The following is a 19,945-nucleotide window of genomic DNA, read 5'->3' on the forward strand; positions in this document are numbered from 1 at the left end:
CAACAATGGAAGGGCTAGGCGGCTACGGATTCTTTCATTCTGCGTTCTCCAGTGCATGAATGAATGAATGATTGGGGGAAGGGGGTTGGGTCACGAAGGGGGGGTTGGGAATGACTTGGATCTGTTTCTTTTTTTTTTAACAAATTAAAAACCGGCGTCGTTTTATCCGAACCGGCCAGTTACCGGTCCGGCCGAACCGCCCAGTTCGACGGTTTTCATCACCATGACTCTTACGCATCTTAAATTGTTCTTTGGTACTGGATCCGCATAATAACTTTCGCTTGGGCTACTCTCTCATTTAAACAAAGGCCAATACAAAACAATCATTCACTCAACAATAAGGCCCAACTTGCATAGCCCAACACTGCCGAAAAATTCTATTGGCCCACCAATTATGTTCTCCCAAAAAATTGTTTAACATCATCCTTCCATTACCAATGATACTTAGCAACTAATTCTTTGCACCCCTACATGACCTACATCTGAAAAGCCTCTCTTTTTCCATCTTGTATCAGGAGCACTGATTGTCCAAGTCTATCTAATACCACAGGTGTCGTCCAAGAGATGCATGCACATGGCATCCACACCTCTAGATATTTCCTTCAATCCATACTATAGCATTTGCCTTTCTTATTAACGTTGTTTATTTCTCTGTATTATTAGTGGTGATAAGTCTCAACTGCATTTTATTTTTTAGCTTTTCTTTAATTATGTTAATGTCTTATTAGACTATTATTTTATCATAAATAAAATCTTATTTTTACTAAGAAAAATTACAAGAAAAACAAAATATCATAGGAAAGCTTCACCTAATTTATTACATTTTTATAGTTTAAAAATTTATAGTTGAATATATATATTAAATAAAAAAATTTAATTTTATCTTTATTAACTATTTTTTATGATATAAATTATAAAATATTTTAGAAGCAAATCATTTAGAAGTACTATATTTTTCTGAAAACAGCAATTAATAAAGATTTAATTAAAAATTTGATAAAATTATTTTACTAACAAAGTAATTAAACCAATAAAGAAAAGACAGTTGGGGGTTACATTATCCGTTTATGCAAAGACATTAAAGCACACCAAGCTTAAGGTCTTTGTAGTAAGTACTGATAATTCAAAGAGAAGCAGAGAGGAACAAGAAGTTGAAGGGCCCGAAACCCATCAGAGGGAGAAACACTGAATGAGTAAACGATGATGAAAGTTGGAGTCTTTTGTGGGCAATTGGGGTTTCTTGCCCCTTCAATTCCTACTCTTAACTCTACACATTCATATTTTTTGCGTATACATAAAAACCATGGTGCTTCTCCTCTAAAATTGGCCGCTTTCGCTCCAAATTATGCAACTCATCATCATCATCATCATCATCATCATCATCGTGACTGTACCTTCGTTGTTGCTTCTTCTGCTTCTTCATCTCCTTCCTTTGGCGGTTCAGGTGCTGAATATTCCGTTATTTTCTCGCCATCATCTTTTAATTTCCCTTCATCGAACTTCTATGTCCTATTTTGCATATTGCGTGTTTATTTTCTCCTTTCCTATTATTTGAGTAGAATTTTCAATGGTCAATTTTCAAATTCCTTCCCCTTCTTTACTTAAGCATTGGTTTGGTTCCCAGCATTAAGGGAAGACTTAGTTATCAGGATTATTTTGTTGTGGACAAATTATTATTTGTGATTGAGTTTGTGTTGAAGTGAATCACATGTCTTCAGAGCAGTTTTTGGATGTGGGAGTGAAGAAGAAAAAGGAGGGTATAGCTGGTCTAGATCAGGACGAACTAATGGACCCAAAGCTCTTAGCTGATAATGATAGTTGTTTTTGTCAGTTCCAAGGAGTTGAAATTCACCACAAGATACAGGATGCTGCTGAATCTCAATCTCAGAGTGCATTCCAGAATCATGGTGTTTCTCATCAAATCAAGAAGCCTGGTTTCCCCATGATTCTGTTGCACGGTTTCGGAGCCTCGGTTTTCTCTTGGAAACAAGTCATGAAGCCTTTGGCAGAGGTTACTGGTTCAAAAGTTCTTGCTTTTGATAGGCCAGCATTTGGATTGACATCAAGGGTGGATTTATCAAAACATCTTTCTTCAGGAAAAGGAGATGCAAAACCTCTAAATCCATACTCAATGGCATTCTCAGTGCTTGTTACGTTGTACTTTCTTGATATGTTGAACGCTGAGAAGGCAATTTTAGTAGGGTATGTGAATATTCTTTTATTTTGTCAAGTTGCTTTGTTTTCTGATATATCAGGTTGATTTCTTCCATTTCTTTAACATCGAATAATATTCATGCATTCTAGCCAAATAAAATTCACATATATTTATTGTCAGGCACTCTGCTGGTTCACTTGTGGCAGTTAATACATATTTTGAAGCCCCCGAACGTGTTGCTGCTCTGATCCTTGTTGCTCCGGCAATTTTTGCACCACTTACTAAGCCCAAGATTGTTAAAGAAAATCCATCAAGACAAGATAACCAAATGAAAGAAGAGAGCAATGCTGTCAGTCAAAATCCAATTCTTGAGTTTTACAACATGTTGTTCAACTTTGCCAAGTTCATTGCAAATGCAATAGCAAAGATGATGAGAGGAATGATAAATATGCTTAACTCTCTGTATAGGAAATTTGTATCAGCTATCCTGCGTTCTTCTGTAGCTATAATGCTGGTAATAAACTTGTTTATGGCTAATTCAATGCCATCTTTGTTACATTTGTGCCATGCGACCCTTGCCGTTGCAATCCTTTGAAACAGACTCTAACAGTAATTTATCATTGTCACTGGTCTAATTGCCTATCAAATGGCCTTTTCCTTTTCATTTCATGAATCTCAGGTAAGAATGGCAATTAATAAGTTTGGTACTTCTGCTGTTCGAAATGCATGGTATGATCCAAAGCAGGTCTCCGATGATGTCCTTAGTGGTTATACGAAGGTAATCTCACTGGGGATTTTCGTATTTCTTAATCTGCCATTGTTGTCTTTTCTTTTCCCCCTAACCTCAATAGTCGTGCTCATTTGGTTGCTGGCGATGAATGCAGCCATTGAGGATTAAGTATTGGGATAAGGCACTGGTTGAATTCACTGCAGCAATGCTTCTGGATGAGGAATCCAAGACAAAACCATCGCTTTCTCAAAGACTTAATGACATCTCATGTCCAGGTTAGGTCACTAGTCCTATTGTATTATTTCCACTTTCATTTGCCTAGTTTAGTCCTCAAAGGTAATATCTGGATCATGAAGTAGTTGACTTTGATAGAATATAGCTGTTATGTGCCAATCAATGTTGATAGAGATTTTCTGTAAACCAGGCAAATGAATTGGTACATATTTTATTTCTAGTTTGAATCATATGCCTACCCTGCTACATAGTTGACAAAACCATGAGTTGGATATTGAGAATATAACTGATGAATGAACTGTTTGGATGAGCAGTACTGATTGTCACCGGAGATACGGACCGGCTAGTTCCTTCATGGAATGCTGAGAGACTTTCGCGCGTTATACCAGGAGCATCGTTCGCCATAATTAAGCAGTGCGGTCATTTGCCCCACGAAGAAAAGGTGGAGGAGTTTATTTCAATTGTTGAAAATTTTCTAAAGCGATTAGTGACTGATTCAAATGAGCAGTATCTACAAACTATAACTTGAAAATTCAACTACTTGGCTTCCTACTTTACTTTCACACAAGATCCATATTGAGCAAACACCAAAGGCAATTAAACAGACGAATGAAGATTTATCGAAGGAGCAATGATGCATGCTCTTATTTAAGTTCTCAAGCATGGTCACCTCATTCTAGCGGCTAGTAAAGGCTTGGAAGTGGAAAATTTCCAAAAAGCAACAAGTAATGAGTTCATATTCCATTATACGTTCTGAATTTGGATCTTCTAAAGTGAAGAAGATGGTAAAGTGATAAAGTGAGGGGTTAATCACTGTTGATTTTGTAACTTCCCTGAAATGTGTGGCCCACTATCTTAATTTAAGAGTGATAAACTCTTTACTTTATCATTTTACTAACTTTCTCACTTTAGAGGATCTTGATCCATAGGTTCTAGCCTGCGATAGTACTTGAATAAATCTTCATTGTGTTTGTCTTTCTGAATGATCTTCGTTTATACCATATGACCGGTGAGCCAAATATAAGTGACTCCTCGGATTTGACAAGACTTACCATTAACAAATAACAAGCATTAGCCAAATTATCTATTTGATTTTGAAATGAATTCTAAACAGTGGCAGTTTAGCAACTTCTTTCTGAGAGAAAACATCCCCCGTTACTAAGAGAAACTTCAATAAATGAACTTTCATTATTATGAATGACAGTCAGCACTATTTTTAACAGAGTTGATCCCAATAATGTAAAATTTATTTACAATCCTGATGGAATGGCCATTTGGCCTGCTTGTTTAGCTATGTACAACCAAATAAAATTACATGAAATAACCCCTTAATGATTGTTCAGAAAGGAGGATTGATCTCTTTAATAAGATAATCATCCCCTAAGCCTGGAGAAACTTCAAATCCTGACATAAAATCATCACCAAATATTAGAGCACCGGCTGCTAACGTCCCAGCACCTAACTCCATTGCAAGTGTTGTTGGTCCACCGGGAGGTTTCCTTGGTGGTGGCATGTCAGTGTACCTTGGGGGCAGACAATCATTTCTTGTGAGAAAAGTGGGAATATAACCACCATTGGAGAGTTGGGGTGGTGGTGGAGGAGTTTGAGTTCCGAGCTGTTCATTGCTTGGTCCAGCTACAGCATCGTAGCTCGGTTCACCGTCATATGGGTCAGCATGGTTTATAGCAGGGAATGGCATTGAATGGAAATCAGGTACGGTTCTCTCTTCATGATTTTCTTCCTGATGGTATGAATATTGGGGGTGTTTTTGCGGATAGGCTTGGCCTAATCCTCCCTTTGAGAAGTGTGTATTATTGCCACCATTTAAGGGCACCATTCCTCCTTTGCCACCTACAAAATGGAAAACTTAATGTTTTGCACGAGTATATTGATGAATTAAGATCTTTCTGAAATAAGAGAAGCCAAAGATCATGAATGCAGAAGAAGCTATAGTGAAGCTGAAATGAAAAACTCTTGTCTATGGGTTGTGAAATAATTCACATACCTGACTGGGATTTTGGTTCTTTTTTTACCTCATGGACACGGATTGAAATATCAATGAAACCTCTTGGTTTGCTAGCATTCTTCTTACGAAGTTGGTAGCTCCGAACTTCCGCATGCCTTAGCTGTGACTCCTCAGAATCCTTTACCTCCTTGTCAAGAAACTCTCTGAGAACAACCGTTGTTGAACCATGAAGCTTTTCCATGAGGAAGATGGGCTCGATACTGTAAACTTCCACGTTCAGTGCCGAATCTCGGAAGTTTGGTACCGAATCATCAACAGGAATGGTTAATATGGTTCTCCAAACAGGACTCCCATTCTCAGAATCATCAACCTTGGTGCAATATTTGCTGTTATAATCAATCCACCCAACAGCAAACCATTGACGCTTCCACAGTGACGTTGAATGCTGAAGTCCATGAGCAGATATCAAGCACACCTCCAACCAAGTAATCCCCATATAGAGTGCACAGAGAAGAAATAATGAGATGTGAAATGGATGTTGTCCCCTGTAAACTTCTTTAGATATGGGTTGCTCAGAAACTGAGAAAAGAGAGATGAAAATGGACACGTTTAGCTGTATTTAAAATGTGCATGCTTTACTTTGAGATGAGAAAATTCTTATTCCTAAGCTCCATTAGAGGGTACCCTTTTGCCGACTCTTGATTTCCTGTTAAGTGCATCACATCACATGCATAGAGGAATCTGTTTACGTATACACATTGGGAACAATTAAAAAGTACGCATGTAAAGATCATATCACTTACGCCAACTTTAATTTGATAAACTTATTTTTGATTGCTTAACAAACAATTTTAATATGCAAATTCTTTGGGTTTTTTATTTAAATTAAATAAATATAAAATTTATGAAAATACATAAATTACAATGTAATAATATAAATACACAATTAATCATATCCCGGTTACTGAAGGATTCTGAAAATTGAACACATTCCGAGTACTGAGACCTCAGTCTGTGTTAGAAGAGTTAAATAGAGTCTTAGTACCCGAGATACATGCAAAAATAAGATATGGGTAGCACCCGAAATATACACATGAATTGGTGACTTGTACTCATTCAATTTAATTCAAATAATTTTAAATTTTAAAATTATAAAAATATTTTATTTAAAATTTAGATGATTATAATTTAAATTAATATTTTAATTTAATTCAATAAAAATAAATATACTTGTTGTTCATACCCTGGCCCAATGATAAGACACAGGTCCAAACGAAAGGCCCAATCCAAAGGATTAAGCCTCGCTCTATACCGACCCTCACCCCACGAAGTCAGTTCTTATCACGACTTGCTCTAAAGAAGTCGGGACAAAGATTAGCTGGCAGATAAGATACCCATTCAAATGAGTAACTGTCCCTAAAATCTCTCTACCCACTTCCTGGAGCCATATCTCAACTTCCCTAAGATAAAGGGACAGTTATTCCCCATGAATAACGGAACTACACCAACGGTGGTTATGGGTTCACCGCTATAAATACACTGACTCTTCTCAGGTATCACTAAGTCCCAATACTCTCTAGACCTGCTCACACCCTTGCTGACTTAGGCATCGGAGTGTCTTTGCAGGTACCACCCCCCATTTGTTCATACTCACAAGTCGGACGGGGGCCCCCAAGGTGCAGACCCACTTAAAGGCTCCCTTCCTCAGACGATTGGGCTAACCTAGCAAGTCCAGCCCACCATCTCCGGTTACCCATCGTAACATTGGCGCCGTTGCCGGGGACCCGAGAGATCAACCAGTGATGGCGGACAAATCCCTAAGGAGGGTCACGTAGAAACAGATTCCGAACAAGAGAATCTGGATACCGGAAATAACGACGCGGACTTAACCCTCCGCCAGGAAACCAACGATCAACACAGAGAGGGTACCTCCGGAGTCAAAACCCCGAAGGTGAATTCCTCTGAAGGCCGTGAATCGGAGAAGGACGGACAGTCCCACGCAACTGAACTTATGGGATTAGTTCATGTCCACCAAAGTCGCTTGGAACAACTAGAACAGGAACGGGAACGACAAAGGGAGATAGAAAAGCACCTAAGAGAGGAGATGGATCGACGAAAAGAGTTAGAGAAAAAACTCTTAAAGTTAGAATCCTCCCTCAAAGGTCGGAACTCCCGTGACGATAGAGAAGAATCGCCCCTGGGAGGGGAAGATCCTTTTAGCGAGGACATAATGAGGGCAAAGGTTCCAAGAAACTTTAAAAGCCCCGATATGGACCTCTATGATGGAACCACAGATCCAAAGCATCACTTGAGCAACTTTAAAAGTCGGATGTATCTGGTTGATGCTTCCGACGCAACGCGTTGCAAAGCTTTTCCGACCACCTTGTCGAAAGCAGCGATGAAATGGTTCGACAGCCTCCCCCCAAGGTCGGTAACCAGTTTTGAAGACCTCTCAAGGAAGTTTTTGATGAGGTTTTCTATCCAGAAAGACAAAGTGAAACATGCGCCAAGCCTCCTGGGAATAAAGCAAGAGGTCGGAGAATCCTTACGAGCCTATATGGAAAGGTTCAACAAAGCATGTTTAGAGATTTAAGACCTGCCCACAGAGGCAGTCATAATGGGGTTAGTCAATGGGCTTAGAGAAGGTCCCTTCTCACAGTCCATATCTAAAAGACACCCCACCTCCCTAAGCGATGTACAGGAAAGAGCCGAAAAGTACATCAACATGGAGGAAAATGCTAAGCTGAGAGACCTAAGTTGCCGACCTGGGCACCCTCCCTCAACAAAAGAAAGGGAGAGGGAAACCAAGAAGAAGGAAGAACTCGGTCTCGATAGACCAAGGAAATATCACTCTTATACTCCTCTAAAGGTCTCTATAGTGGATGTATACAGAGAGATTTGTAATACTGAAAGGCTGCCACCCCCCAGACCCATTAAAAATAAAAAAGGGGGAGCCGCAGCGACTACTGTGAGTACCATAAAATATATGGTCACTCCACAAACGACTGCTACGACCTTAAAAATGTAATAGAAAAGCTAGCTAGAGAAGGTCGGCGTGACAGATATCTCATAGAAAGGTCGGGCAGTCATGGAAAGAGAAAGCGAGATGATATGGATAGAAGAGACCCACCACCGCAGACTCCGGAGAGACATATCCATATGATCTCAGGAGGGTTTGCGGGAGGGAGACTCACCAAATCCTCTCGCAAAAGACATCTCAAGAGAGTCTACCAGGTCGGAGGAGAGTCATCCGACCTCCCTACCATTTCATTCACAAAAGAAGATGGGCAAGGAATAATCCCTGGACACGATGATCCAGTGGTAATAACTATGATCCTAGCAAATGCCCATCTCCATAGAACCCTAGTAGACCAAGGAAGCTCAGCGGACATTCTTTTCAGGCCCGCTTTCGACAAACTAGGGTTGGATGAAACAGAGTTAAGAGCCTATCCCGACACCTTGTACGGATTAGGCGACACGCCAATAAAGCCACTGGGATTTTTGCCCCTCTACACCACTTTTGGAAAAGGGGAAAAATCAAAAACTTTGAGTATAGACTTCATAGTCATCGATGTAGGGTCAGCATATAATGCTCTAATCGGTAGAGCTACCCTTAATCGACTCGGAGCGGTAGTATCCACTCCCCACCTTTGTATGAAATTTCCGACCTCAGCGGGGATAGCAACGGTAAGGGGAGACCAGAAATTGGCAAGGAAATGCTACAATGAAAGTCTAAACCTGAGAAAGAAAGGCCGAGAAGTCCACACAATAGAGCTCGGAGGTGCAAGGGCTAGAGAAGATCTACGACCACAGCCGGGAGGAAAAACCGAGGAGATACAGGTAGGCGAAGAGGAAGGGAAAAATACTCACATAGGAGCCAACCTAGGGAAAACCCTAAAACAAGGGTTGACTAAGCTCCTAAGAGATAACTCCGATCTCTTCGCCTGGAAGGCCTCCGACATGCCTGGGATAGACCCCGAGCTCATGTCCCACAAGCTTTCGGTCTACCCGGGGTCCCGACCTGTACAACAAAGAAGACGCAAGCTCGGCCCAGAACGAGCCCTGGTAGTAGAAGAGCAAGTACAGGCGCTCCTTGAAGCCGGCTTCATCAGAGAAGTCAAGTACCCAACATGGATAGCCAATGTAGTGCTAGTCAAAAAATAAAATGGCAAATGGAGAATGTGTGTCGACTATACCGACTTAAATAAGGCCTGTCCCAAGGACCCTTATCCACTGCCAAGTATTGACACCCTAGTAGACTCCAGCTCGGGGTATCAATACTTGTCGTTCATGGACGCCTACTCGGGGTATAACCAAATCCCGATGTATGAGCCAGACCAGGAGAAGATATCATTCATCACACCCAGAGCTAATTTCTGCTACGTGGTCATGCCATTTGAACTGAAAAATGCAGGGGCCACGTATCAGAGGTTGATGAATAAGGTGTTCGACTCCCACCTTGGAGGCCTAATGGAAGTATACGTCGACGACATGCTGGTGAAAACCGAAAAAGAAGTCGACCTCTTGTCAGAATCTCACGAGTCTTTGACACCATAAGGTTACACGGGATGAGACTAAATCCCGCAAAGTGTGCCTTCGCGGTAGAGGCAGGAAAATTTCTAGGACTTATGCTGACACAAAGAGGGATCGAAGCAAATCCCGATAAGTGTAGAGCTATCCTAGAGATGAAAAGCCCGACTTGTTTAAGAGAGGTCCAACAACTGAATGGCCGTCTTGCAGCCCTCTCCAGATTTTTGGCAGGATCAGCATTAAAATCCCTTCCGCTGTTCTCCTTATTGAGAAAGGGATGTCAGTTCGAATGGACTCCTGAATGCGAGGAGGCGTTCCAGGAGTTCAAAAGATTCTTGAGCCAACCTCCTATTCTGACCCGACCTATGGCTGGAGAAGACCTCGTCCTATACCTATCTGTAGCAGACAAGGCCGTCTCATCGGCCCTAATAAGAGAAGACGAGGCAGGTCAGCATCCAGTATATTTCATCAGTAAAGTTCTACAAGGCCCTGAGCTAAGGTACCACAAACTAGAGAAGTTTGCCTACTCCTTAGTAGTAGCCTTACGAAGGCTACGGCCTCACTTTCAAGCTCACACAATAAGAGTTCGCACGAACCAACCCATGAAGCAAATCCTCCAAAAGACGGATGTTGCAGGGAGAATGGTTCAATGGGCAATAGAGCTCTCCGAGTTCAACTTGAAGTATGAAACTCGGACGGCGATTAAAGCCCAGTGCCTCACCGACTTCATTGCAGAATACGCGGGAGACCAAGAGGAAAAACCAACTACATGGGAACTCTATGTAGATGGCTCCTCAAACAAAACAGGAAGCGGTGCAAGCATAATATTGGTGGATGAAAGAGGAACCCAGATAGAGGTTTCCCTCAAATTTGAATTCCCAGATTCAAATAATCAGGCAGAGTATGAAGCCTTGATTGTTGGATTGAAGCTAGCGGAAGAAGTCAGTGCCACAAAGGTGATGATATACAGCGACTCGCAAGTGGTGACCTCCCAGATAAGTGGAGAGTATCAGGCAAAGGACCCAAATATGAAGAGGTACTTGGAAAAAACTCTGGAACACCTTGGGCGCTTTGCAGAAACTGAGGTCAAACACATAACTCGGGATCTAAATAGCAGAGCAGACGCCCTATCCAAGTTAGCAAGTACCAAGCCAGGAGGGAATAACAGGAGCCTGATCCAGGAAACTCTCCAGGAACCCTCCGTAGTAAAAGAAAAAGACAAGCAAGAAGTCTTTGAGGTAGTCGGACTAAGCCTCGGATGGATGAACCTCTTGGTCGAATACATGAAATTCGACATCCTCCCGAAAGAAGAAAAAGAAGCCAAGAAAATCCGGAGGGAAGCACAACACTACACCTTGGTGAAAAATATCCTCTACAGGAGGGGGATATCAACACCAGTGTTAAAGTGCGTACCGACCTCAAAAACCACCGAGGTGTTAGAGGAAGTCCATAGCGGGATCTGCGGAAATCATCTCGGAGCAAGGTCATTGGCTAGGAAAGTGATCCGAGCTGGATTCTACTGGCCGACCTTACAGAAAGATGCGACCGAATTTGTGAAAAAGTGTCAACCATGCCAGATGCATGCAAATTTCCATGTGGCTCCCCCGGAGGAGCTCATCAGCATCACTTCTCCATGGCCCTTTGCAAAATGGGGAATGGATTTGCTAGGTCCTTTTCCCCAGGCGCCAGGACAAGTCAAATACCTGATCGTGGGAATAGACTACTTCACAAAATGGATAGAAGCAGAACCATTGGCCACCATCACCGCACAAAGAAGTCGGAGGTTCCTCTACAAAAATATCATCACAAGATATGGGATACCCCATTCCATTACTACAGATAATGGAACCCAGTTCACCGACTCTACCTTTAGAAGCCTAGTAGCCAGTATGAAAATCAAACACCAGTTCACCTCGGTGGAGCACCCGCAAGCCAATGGGCAAGCCGAGGCAGCCAACAAAGTCATACTGGCAGGGCTGAAGAAAAGATTACAAGATGCAAAAGGAGCTTGGGCCGAAGAGCTCCCACAAGTACTATGGGCTTACAGGACAACCCCCCAGTCTGCCACTGGAGAAACGCCCTTCCGACTAGTCTATGGCGTAGAAGCCATGATACCAATAGAAGTCAACGAACAAAGCCCAAGAGTAATTTTTCATGACCAGATCGAAAACGTACAGGGGCACAAAGAGGAGCTCGACTTGCTCCCCGAAGTCCGAGAGGAAGCCCAGATAAGAGAGGCAGCGTTGAAGCAAAGGATGACTACAAGGTACAACAAAAAAGTCATTCGAAGAGCATTCACCCCGAACGACTTGGTCTTGATCAGAAACGACATTGGAGTCAATAAATCAGGGGAAGGAAAACTCGCTGCAAATTGGAAGGGACCATACAAAGTCAATGAGATCTTAGGAAAAGGTTATTATAAAGTAACCGACCTGAACGGAACCGAGTTACCGAGGTCGTGGCATGCTTGTAATATGAAAAGGTACTACAGTTAAAAGCGAACTCTACTCCCTGATGTACTCTTTTCCCAACTTCATGATTTTTTTCCCAAAAATTAAAGGGTTTTTTCTGGAGAAGGGTTTTTAACGAGGCATCATAGTAGAGGCTAAGGGAAATAGATTGTCAAAAACCCTTAGTAGCAATAAGGTACCTCCCCAGTTAATAAAGATCTTTTTCATCTTACAAATATCTCTTATAAATTCCTTTTTTGTTTTCTCTTTCTTTTGACGAAACGCACCGACTTAAGCTTGACAAAACGTGAAAATCCCATGAACCGACCTAGATGGTCGTCAAGATAAAACGACGAGGTACAAGTCGGTGTAAAGAGGTTACAGAGGTTGATCATGATAAACTCGGAAACATTCCGACTCATAAGTCGAGATAGGAAACCGAGTAAAATAAAAATGACTCACAAAAGTAGCCTAAGTCATAAAAACTCAATAAAACAAAATTGAGTACGAGGAATAAACAAAAGAGATCGAAAAAACCCAGGAAAAGGTCAGAAAGCTGTCCTAAAAATCCTTAAAACAAAAAGGTTCAGAAAAACAGACAAGCTAAGGAAAAGATTTTTCAGAAAAAGATCAAGGGGGTTTGAAAAATCACTATCAAAAAGCATGCACGCATAAGGTAACTTAAACCCTTATCCAAAAAAGGATATTTATTTTTAACTTAAACCCTTATTAAAAAAGGGTATTTTAAATATTTTGTTTACGGCCTTATAAGGCCAGAAGCAAATTGTTCAAACAGCACCAAACACAAATAAAAGTTTAAAAAAGGGGGGACCCACAGGCCGGGCCCCCAAATAGCCAACAAATTACTTTTTCGAAAGAGGAGTAGACGGATCACCACCACCAGAGTCAGGGAGAGCGCCACCAGGACCAGGGAGAGAGGCATCCATTGGAGACGAAGAGGAAGTCGGAGGAACTGCTGAAGAACTCGGAGCGTCCTTTGAGTGAGGAGGGGACTCAATGATCCTCTGCCCCCCGAGTCTTCAATTCTGACTCGGAAACGATCATGGGAGCAGGGGGATCAACTATGGCACCGTCAAGGACAACTTTGTCAGGATCCAAAGGAGAAAGATCCAAGTCAGGAGCAATAACTCCAACTTGCTCCTTAAAGATCCTCCAAGCCTCCTCGGCAGCCTCGGCAATAGAGTCTTCTAACTCGGTATATGCCTTCCGAGAATTCAGCAAATCATTATTTACAGACACAAGATCTTCAAATAAACTTTGGTAGCTGTCCTGCGCCGTTTTCCTCAAGCCCACCTCCATGTTGCATTGGGCTTGCAACTTCCTCTCCCTCTCCCGAAGGCCATCTCTCTCCTCCCTCAGCTTGGCGACCTCCTCCTTCAACCCCCTCTCATGCTCTTGATATACAAGAAGCCTTCCTTCCAGCTCCTCAACCTTCGAGGTTGAATCCAAAGAGCTGAGAGGAGCCTTCTCAAAAATATCTAAGAGTTTACCACAAACACCCGCCGCCCTGAGACTCTCCTCAACCAAAGAGGTAAGGTGATTCCGAACAGATACATCATCCATTCTCATATGAGCATGAGGGTAGATGTACTTTCAGACGAATGCAAGGGCATCCGCCTTAACCTCACTCTCAAAAGAAGAGACAGACTCTAAAGTCTTGCGCTTCCTCCTCTCGGGCTCAGGAGAAGGTCGGGCGGAGGGGGTGGCTGAGAGAAAGCTGAAGAAGAAATCACAATGGGCTGGGAAGGAGTCCCAACGTTCCGAGGAGGAGGAGGAGGAGGAGAGATAACCGCCTTGGAGCCACCAGTCCTGGCCCGAGACCTTGCTTTGGCCTCCTGGACTCTCTGGTAAGATTGCTGAGCATTCTTCTTCGCCATCTCTGCAAAAACAAGAAAGTAACAAAAAATCAAACAAGTCGGTACAAGAAATCACAAGTCGGAAGTAAAATTAGAAAAACAAAAGCTACCTAGTTGCGCCTGGATAAAAGTCGGAGACCCCTGGAAGAATTTCTTAGTGTCCAGATATGGGGCCCTCCCCCACACTTCTCGGAGGAACCTCACAACGGCCGCCTCCACTTCATCTAGGTCATCCAGACCATATTTCTCACAGGGGGAGGCCTCCAACCAGTATAGAGGAAAGCGAGGAGAAGCACTCTCATCCAAGAAAAAGGGGTGGTGACCCTCTACTGCTTGAACTTTGAAAAAATAGTTTTTGAAATCATGAAAGGACTCATCAAAAAGGGTGAAAACTCTCTGACCTTGAATGGCTCGGAAAGACACCCACTGTTGCTTATTATTCAACCCACTGAAGGGCTTGGTCATATGGAAGAGATAGAAGAAAACCCTCAGAGAAGTCGGAAACTCCAAGGCCTGGCTGATGAATTGGTAAATTTTCAAAAAACCCCAAGAGTTGGAGTGAAGCTGAGTGGGAGCAACTCGGCAGTGACGCAAAACAGACATCTCAAAATTGGAAAAAGGAAGAAAAACACCCAAACGGGTGATCATACACTCATACATAAAGAAAAAATGAGGGACCGCTTCACTGGCCCTCCCGAAGCAAACCCGGTCTTCTGGACCCGGGACTACCAACTCATACTTCGGCTCGTCCTCCTCAGAAGTACAAATTCTGTGGCGAGTACGAAGATGGGTGATAAACTCAGTATCGACCGAAGGTTCCTCCCCTAGGACCGTGACATCAACCCACTGAGAAAGAACATCTACGGAAGCCATTTTCTTTCTTTTCTTAAAAAGGTGACGAAAACCTACAAAGAAAAAGGAAAAGGAAAATAAAAAAAACACGGTCTCTAAAGGGAGGGAATACGGAACTAAACGGAAGTCTACAAACCAACCTATCTACAAAATAAAGGCATGCAAATAGAAAAGCATGTTACAGAAGGAGAAAAAACTAAAACTAACCTTTATCTGAAAATGAGGGTTGGAGGAAGTAAAAGCCTTCAAACACAAGAGTGCAGCACGAACAGATGAAAAGGAAATTTGAAAAATCACAGAAACGAAACAAGGAAAGAGAGGAAAGGTATTTATAAGTACGTTAGGGGCACAATAGTAAAAACGGGGCAGTCATTAATAAAGACGCACCGTTACCAAGACCATCAATACCTACGCACATCCCTAACGGACGCGACGTTTGAGTAGACGTAACTGTCAGAACCAAAAGGTCACGAAAAGTCACGTCGATTTTAGGCCATCACGTCGGTCCTCCAACAAGTCGGCTACGACCCCGAGTAGAATACTCGAACCCAAATTTTAAAAGAAATTGGGCTCGAGTAGGGGCACTATTCATACCCTAGCCCAATGATAAGGCCCAGGTCCAAACGAAAGGCCTAATCCAAAGGATTAAGCCTCGCTCTATACTGACCCTCACCCCACGAAGTCGGTTCTTATCACGACTTGCTCTAAAGAAGTCGGGACGAAGACTAGCTGGCAGATAAGATACCCATTCAAATGAGTAACTGCCCCTAAAATCTCTCTACCCACTTCCTGGAGCCATATCTCAACTTCTCTAAGATAAAGGGACAGTTATTCCCCATGAATAACGGAACTACACCAACGGTGGTTATGGGTTCACCGCTATAAATACACTGACTCTTCTCAGGTATCACTAAGTCCCAATACTCTCTAGACCTGCTCACACCCTTGCTGACTTAGGCATCGGAGTGTCTTTGCAGGTACCACCCCCCATTTGTTCATACTCACAAGTCGGACAGGGGCCCCCAAGGTGCAGACCCACTTAAAGGCTCCCTTCCTCAGACGATTGGGCTAACCTAGCAAGTCCAGCCCACCATCTCCGGTTACCCATCGTAACACTTGTATTATTGTATTAGTTATTTATAAGTACTGAAAAATTAATTAAAAATGACTTTAATTAAGTCATGCGTGTATAAAAATAAATTGGCTACACTTTATGCGCATACTTAATCTAATAATGTCATCTTTTATGTTGGTATGGTAAAATAGTATCTATATAATATAAAATTAATCTAATAATATCACACAATATTGACAATAATATCTAAGAGACAATAATTTTATTAAATATAATACTCTTTTAAAATCATCATAAATAATTTAATTATAAATAATCAAATATATGAGTATAATAATCAAATATATGAGTATAAATAATTAAATATAATAATTTGCTAGTACTTATAATAATACAAGTATATTTAATTAATAATTTAATTAATAAGAGCAATTCTAGGGAACCAAAAGGGTATTAGCCAAAAATTAGCCAAATACCTTTGGGTGAATCCAAAATTTCTACGAGTTAATATATATGGATGTTTCTTCTGCTAAGTATCGGAATGTTTCTTTTTCATACTAAATGGATGTTCTTTTATATATTTTTCGAATTTTTTTGTATTGCAAATGTGAATGTCTTTATTTCTTTAAGAATTTCATATATTTTTTAAATTTTATAGATATTTAATTATTTTTGCTAAAATATAATTAGATGTTTCTTTTGTTAAGTATTAGGATATTTTTTTTCATACTAAATGAATATTTTTTTTTATATTTCTGTAATTATTCAATTTTAGCTAAGATCAAGTGTGTAGTTTAGGGTCTCTTTAATCATCAAAACGGCACCTAAATATCCACCAAACTATAGGAGAACGAAATGCGCATTCCCCCTACTCATCATCAAGAAGATCTGAGGAATATCAACACCCTTCATGAACCACAAGAAATCCGACACGTTGAACTTCCCGCTCAGCTCCACCGTGTCCTCCCCCACCTTTCTCAGCGCCTCCGCTTCTCCTCCCCTTTCAGAACAACTCTTCTGCCTCATCGTCATCATCGATATCACGTTGTTGGTCAGCATCATGAGTTCTGCCCCAATATCCACGGCCTCACCGGCCAACCCTTTCTTCGCCAAATCGCTAAGGAACCTCTTCCTCTCTTGCTGCCTCACGTGGAGGAGCTGGTGGAGCATTTTGCCGCCCAGGAGCTCCAACATGCACACCTTCTTCATGAACTTCCAATAGGATCCGTACGGTTTGTGTGTTGGGGGGTCGGAGAAGGAGGTTTCGTAGATTTTGAGGAACTTTCTGGCGGCTTCAGCGGTGGAAGCCATGACGCAAGGCGGAGAGGGTTGAGAGAGAGAGGGGTCTGTGTGATTGTTGGAGTTAGGTAGGTTAATGTAAGAGAGGAGAGAAAGGTTTTTGTAGGTTTTAATTAGGTTTATCTAATTAATTTTAAATTTTTTAAAATTTGATTTTAAAAAATTTAAAATTAATTAATTATTAATATAAATTAATGTGATTTTGTTTAATTTTTGGCTGGTAAACTTTTGGTTTCATATACTTTTAATAATTTAATTTATTTCAATAAAAACAAATATACCTCCTCATTATTTATAAAAAAAAACTTTTTTATAAAAAAAATTAATTTTAATTTATTATTAAAATAAAAATTTAAAATTTTTATTTATAAATATATAAATACTTTTGGAACCTAAAGAAAATAACATTCTTAACAATCCAACCAACTGAAATAACACCATGATCAAACTCATACCAACATGTTCTATCAAGTCCCGAGATGGGTTCAATTTTTGAAATTCAAGTGTGTATTCATGTAATTATACTATACTTTATGCATTTTCATAAATTTTATATTTATTTAATTTAAATAAAAAAACTCAAATTCTTTTTATAGATAAAAAAAAAAGTATGAGAATAATAAACCATGTGAACAATGGAAAAAAGAAAAAAAATAAAATTAAAATCATAAATCAGATTATTTTTAATTTCAGATATTAAAATTTGAAAAATAAGGATTAGCAATTAAACTAAGTCACAATTGGCACGGTTACTCCCAATTTTGGTTACTCCCAATTTTACGCTAACCGCCTATTTTCCATTTGCTATAAAAAAAATAAAAAATTAAAAATAAAGAACTTTGGAAAGTTAAGAGTGTTTATATGCAGATGTTCTACAAAAGAGAGTATTCATCCATTTATCATGTTTCTACATTTACAACGAAACTGCAACAATTTTTGTATATTTAGCATTTACAAATTTTCAATGGAGACACCTATTTATCAAACCTCTTGTAGAGCAGTGTGTGTCCTGATTCCACTCACTGTTCATGTTGTTCTTGAAGACTCGTATGGTCCCTTAAGACTTAAGAGGGGGAATCAACAATAGCTTTCTACCCGCACGTGTAAAGGTTAGTTCTTCCTCGGCAGTAGATGAAGCAGTTCTGGTGTACATCATGGTTGTAGAGCCTAAAATGTCACCCCCAAATCCACATGCCTTAAAAAACAACCTGCGTAAAAAATTGAGGACATAACTTGCTATTCACAAAGGAATAAGATTGTGCACTCTAGGAGGAGTTGAGGAAAGTTGAAACCTCTCGTTCTCGGTGCAAAGGGCTGCTATGTCATAAACACCTCTATTTATAAGCATTCTGCAAAAATATGCAATATTAACTAACGTATAATATTGATCTGTAAACCAAAAAGTAAGTGAAATTATTACCGTCTTACTTTTTAAGTCTTTAACAACCAACTTCATATGTTTTCTTTTTTCCCCAAGGTTTAGGCCAAAAAAAGGGAAAAGAGAAGTATCTTATTTTCATCTTTTCGCAGCACGCAATCCATATATAAGTGCACAACCTCCAAGACATGTGAATGTGATCAAAACATAAATGCTAAAAGACAACCATGAATTGAAGTGAAATTTTATACCAACATTTCCAACATGGCAAAAGCTTCAGGATTGAGATTACATGTTGAAAGCCCGTAACAAAACAAGGTAAGGAACCAGCAAAGTAAATGCTAAATCATGAGAAGAACAATGGCCTGTTGGCCTTGCATACCTCACAATTCTTTTAAGTATCACCCTTCCAATTCCCATTCTCCTCAGGGATGGAATAACCTGCGAGACATTGAACCACGTTTATTCATATACATGTTAACCAAATTAACCCAGTACCCAAAAAACAAATAATCAAAAACCCAATGTTACAACTCTTTTATGTGTTTATTGCCATCGAACTCAGCGCATGGGCATTTTATCAAACAGGTAAAGCTCATCTTTTTTATTTATTTTTGCAGGTGCTACCATGACATCATAAATTGAAGCAGTGAGGCCGCAGTCAGAAACGGCACGCCCAAACCCCACCAATTCACCGTCGGAAGGAGTCACCGGCGTCACACACTCAACCAAATCGTCCATCCCAAAACTTCCATCGTCACCACTATCAGCAGCGGCAAGAACGTGGTGAGACTTGCAGAAGACGGAGACAACGACGGCGCTGTGAGAGAGAGCAATGCGGAGCTTGCGAGTGTCGACAAGGAGGGGCTGATCCTCTGTCACGTGGCTTGGGAACCTGTGGAAAGAGTGGTGGCACGTGCCGCAGAGGTCACGGAGGCGGAGAGGATCGACGTGGTGGGGATCAGTAGAGATGTAAATTGGGAAGATGGGTGGTCTAAAGAGAAGGTTCTTGTTGGTGGTTGATTTTATTGTTGTTGTAGTTCTGAGCCATTTGAGTTCCATGGTGGAATTTCTGGAGGTGGAACACTCTATCATCATTGTTAACGGTGCGTTTGCTGCCACTCCCATTGTTTCTGACTATTGAGCTTTTGGATAGGCAGAGTGTAGTTGCAGTGTGTATTTGGATTACCATTTATAAACATAAAATTGATTTTATAAATTTAATTTTGATAAAAAATAAATTTATATTAGAATATTTATGTTTGGTAATTTTTATATTAAAATAAATTATAATAAAATAAATTATACTATTTAAAATTATTTTTAAATAAAAAATTATTAAAATAAATATTAATTTAAATAAATTTTTTATATTATTTTATTATTTTAATTTAAATAT

The 19,945-nt window shown here is 40.6% G+C and overlaps 3 protein-coding genes and 2 pseudogenes across 7 annotated transcripts; 1 reads left to right on the forward strand and 4 right to left on the reverse strand.

Moving 5' to 3' along the window:
• The first annotated feature begins 1,044 nt into the window (after positions 1 to 1,044).
• On the forward strand, positions 1,045 to 4,278 carry LOC107623486 (alpha/beta-Hydrolases superfamily protein). 3 transcript variants are annotated; one of them, XM_016325766.3, is made up of 6 exons: positions 1,045 to 1,444; positions 1,719 to 2,202; positions 2,336 to 2,669; positions 2,835 to 2,933; positions 3,040 to 3,160; positions 3,434 to 4,278. In XM_016325766.3, the coding sequence occupies exons 1-6, from the start codon at positions 1,201 to 1,203 to the stop codon at positions 3,646 to 3,648; spliced, it is 1,497 nt and encodes a 498-aa protein (XP_016181252.1). In that variant the 5' UTR covers positions 1,045 to 1,200; the 3' UTR covers positions 3,649 to 4,278. The 3 variants fall into 3 exon arrangements, with proteins under 3 accessions (XP_016181252.1, XP_016181254.1, XP_016181253.1); XM_016325768.3 differs by having other exon boundaries at positions 1,068 to 1,444; positions 1,832 to 2,202; XM_016325767.3 differs by having other exon boundaries at positions 1,090 to 1,444; positions 1,724 to 2,202.
• A 32-nt stretch (positions 4,279 to 4,310) lies between these two features.
• LOC107623487 (uncharacterized) lies at positions 4,311 to 5,688 on the reverse strand. Its single transcript, XM_088509190.1, has 2 exons — positions 5,125 to 5,688; positions 4,311 to 4,970 (listed from the first exon to the last, which is right to left on the reverse strand). The coding sequence occupies exons 1-2, from the start codon at positions 5,579 to 5,581 to the stop codon at positions 4,459 to 4,461; spliced, it is 969 nt and encodes a 322-aa protein (XP_088365316.1). The 5' UTR covers positions 5,582 to 5,688; the 3' UTR covers positions 4,311 to 4,458.
• Positions 5,689 to 12,928: 7,240 nt separating this feature from the next.
• LOC148581211 (uncharacterized) lies at positions 12,929 to 13,649 on the reverse strand (annotated as a pseudogene).
• A 3,060-nt stretch (positions 13,650 to 16,709) lies between these two features.
• LOC148581212 (3,9-dihydroxypterocarpan 6A-monooxygenase pseudogene) lies at positions 16,710 to 17,180 on the reverse strand (annotated as a pseudogene).
• Positions 17,181 to 18,006: 826 nt separating this feature from the next.
• LOC107620813 (GCN5-related N-acetyltransferase 3, chloroplastic) lies at positions 18,007 to 19,713 on the reverse strand. Of its 3 annotated transcripts, none has more exons than XR_015907449.1 (5): positions 19,174 to 19,713; positions 18,929 to 18,987; positions 18,597 to 18,725; positions 18,461 to 18,517; positions 18,294 to 18,376 (listed from the first exon to the last, which is right to left on the reverse strand). XR_015907449.1 is itself a non-coding variant. In XM_021113831.2 (4 exons), the coding sequence occupies exons 1-4, from the start codon at positions 19,672 to 19,674 to the stop codon at positions 18,226 to 18,228; spliced, it is 768 nt and encodes a 255-aa protein (XP_020969490.2). In that variant the 5' UTR covers positions 19,675 to 19,713; the 3' UTR covers positions 18,007 to 18,225. The 3 variants fall into 3 exon arrangements, 1 of the variants encoding a protein (XP_020969490.2); XR_015907450.1 differs by having other exon boundaries at positions 18,345 to 18,376; positions 18,589 to 18,725; XM_021113831.2 differs by lacking the exon at positions 18,597 to 18,725 and having other exon boundaries at positions 18,007 to 18,376.
• Between the last annotated feature and the right edge of the window lie 232 nt (positions 19,714 to 19,945).

Source organism: Arachis ipaensis, chromosome B10 (assembly GCF_059453495.1).
Source record: "Arachis ipaensis isolate K30076 ecotype BB chromosome B10, ASM5945349v1, whole genome shotgun sequence".
Classification (NCBI taxonomy): Eukaryota; Viridiplantae; Streptophyta; class Magnoliopsida; order Fabales; family Fabaceae; genus Arachis; species Arachis ipaensis.

Excerpts from the sequence above, each read along its gene's own strand:
- LOC107623486 (XM_016325766.3), top strand. The coding sequence starts at position 1,201 with ATGATGAAAGTTGGAGTCTTTTGTGGGCAATTGGGGTTTCTTGCCCCT. Across the intron at positions 2,934-3,039 it reads TCCTTAGTGGTTATACGAAG|CCATTGAGGATTAAGTATTG; the intron begins GTAATCTCACTG and ends CGATGAATGCAG. Across the intron at positions 3,161-3,433 it reads TAATGACATCTCATGTCCAG|TACTGATTGTCACCGGAGAT; the intron begins GTTAGGTCACTA and ends TTGGATGAGCAG.
- LOC107623487 (XM_088509190.1), bottom strand. The coding sequence starts at position 5,581 with ATGGGGATTACTTGGTTGGAGGTGTGCTTGATATCTGCTCATGGACTT. Across the intron at positions 4,971-5,124 it reads AGAACCAAAATCCCAGTCAG|GTGGCAAAGGAGGAATGGTG; the intron begins GTATGTGAATTA and ends TCCATTTTGTAG.
- LOC107620813 (XM_021113831.2), bottom strand. The coding sequence starts at position 19,674 with ATGGGAGTGGCAGCAAACGCACCGTTAACAATGATGATAGAGTGTTCC. Across the intron at positions 18,518-18,928 it reads ATACTTAAAAGAATTGTGAG|AATGCTTATAAATAGAGGTG; the intron begins GTATGCAAGGCC and ends ATATTTTTGCAG. Across the intron at positions 18,377-18,460 it reads CTTTGCACCGAGAACGAGAG|GTTGTTTTTTAAGGCATGTG; the intron begins GTTTCAACTTTC and ends TTTTTTACGCAG.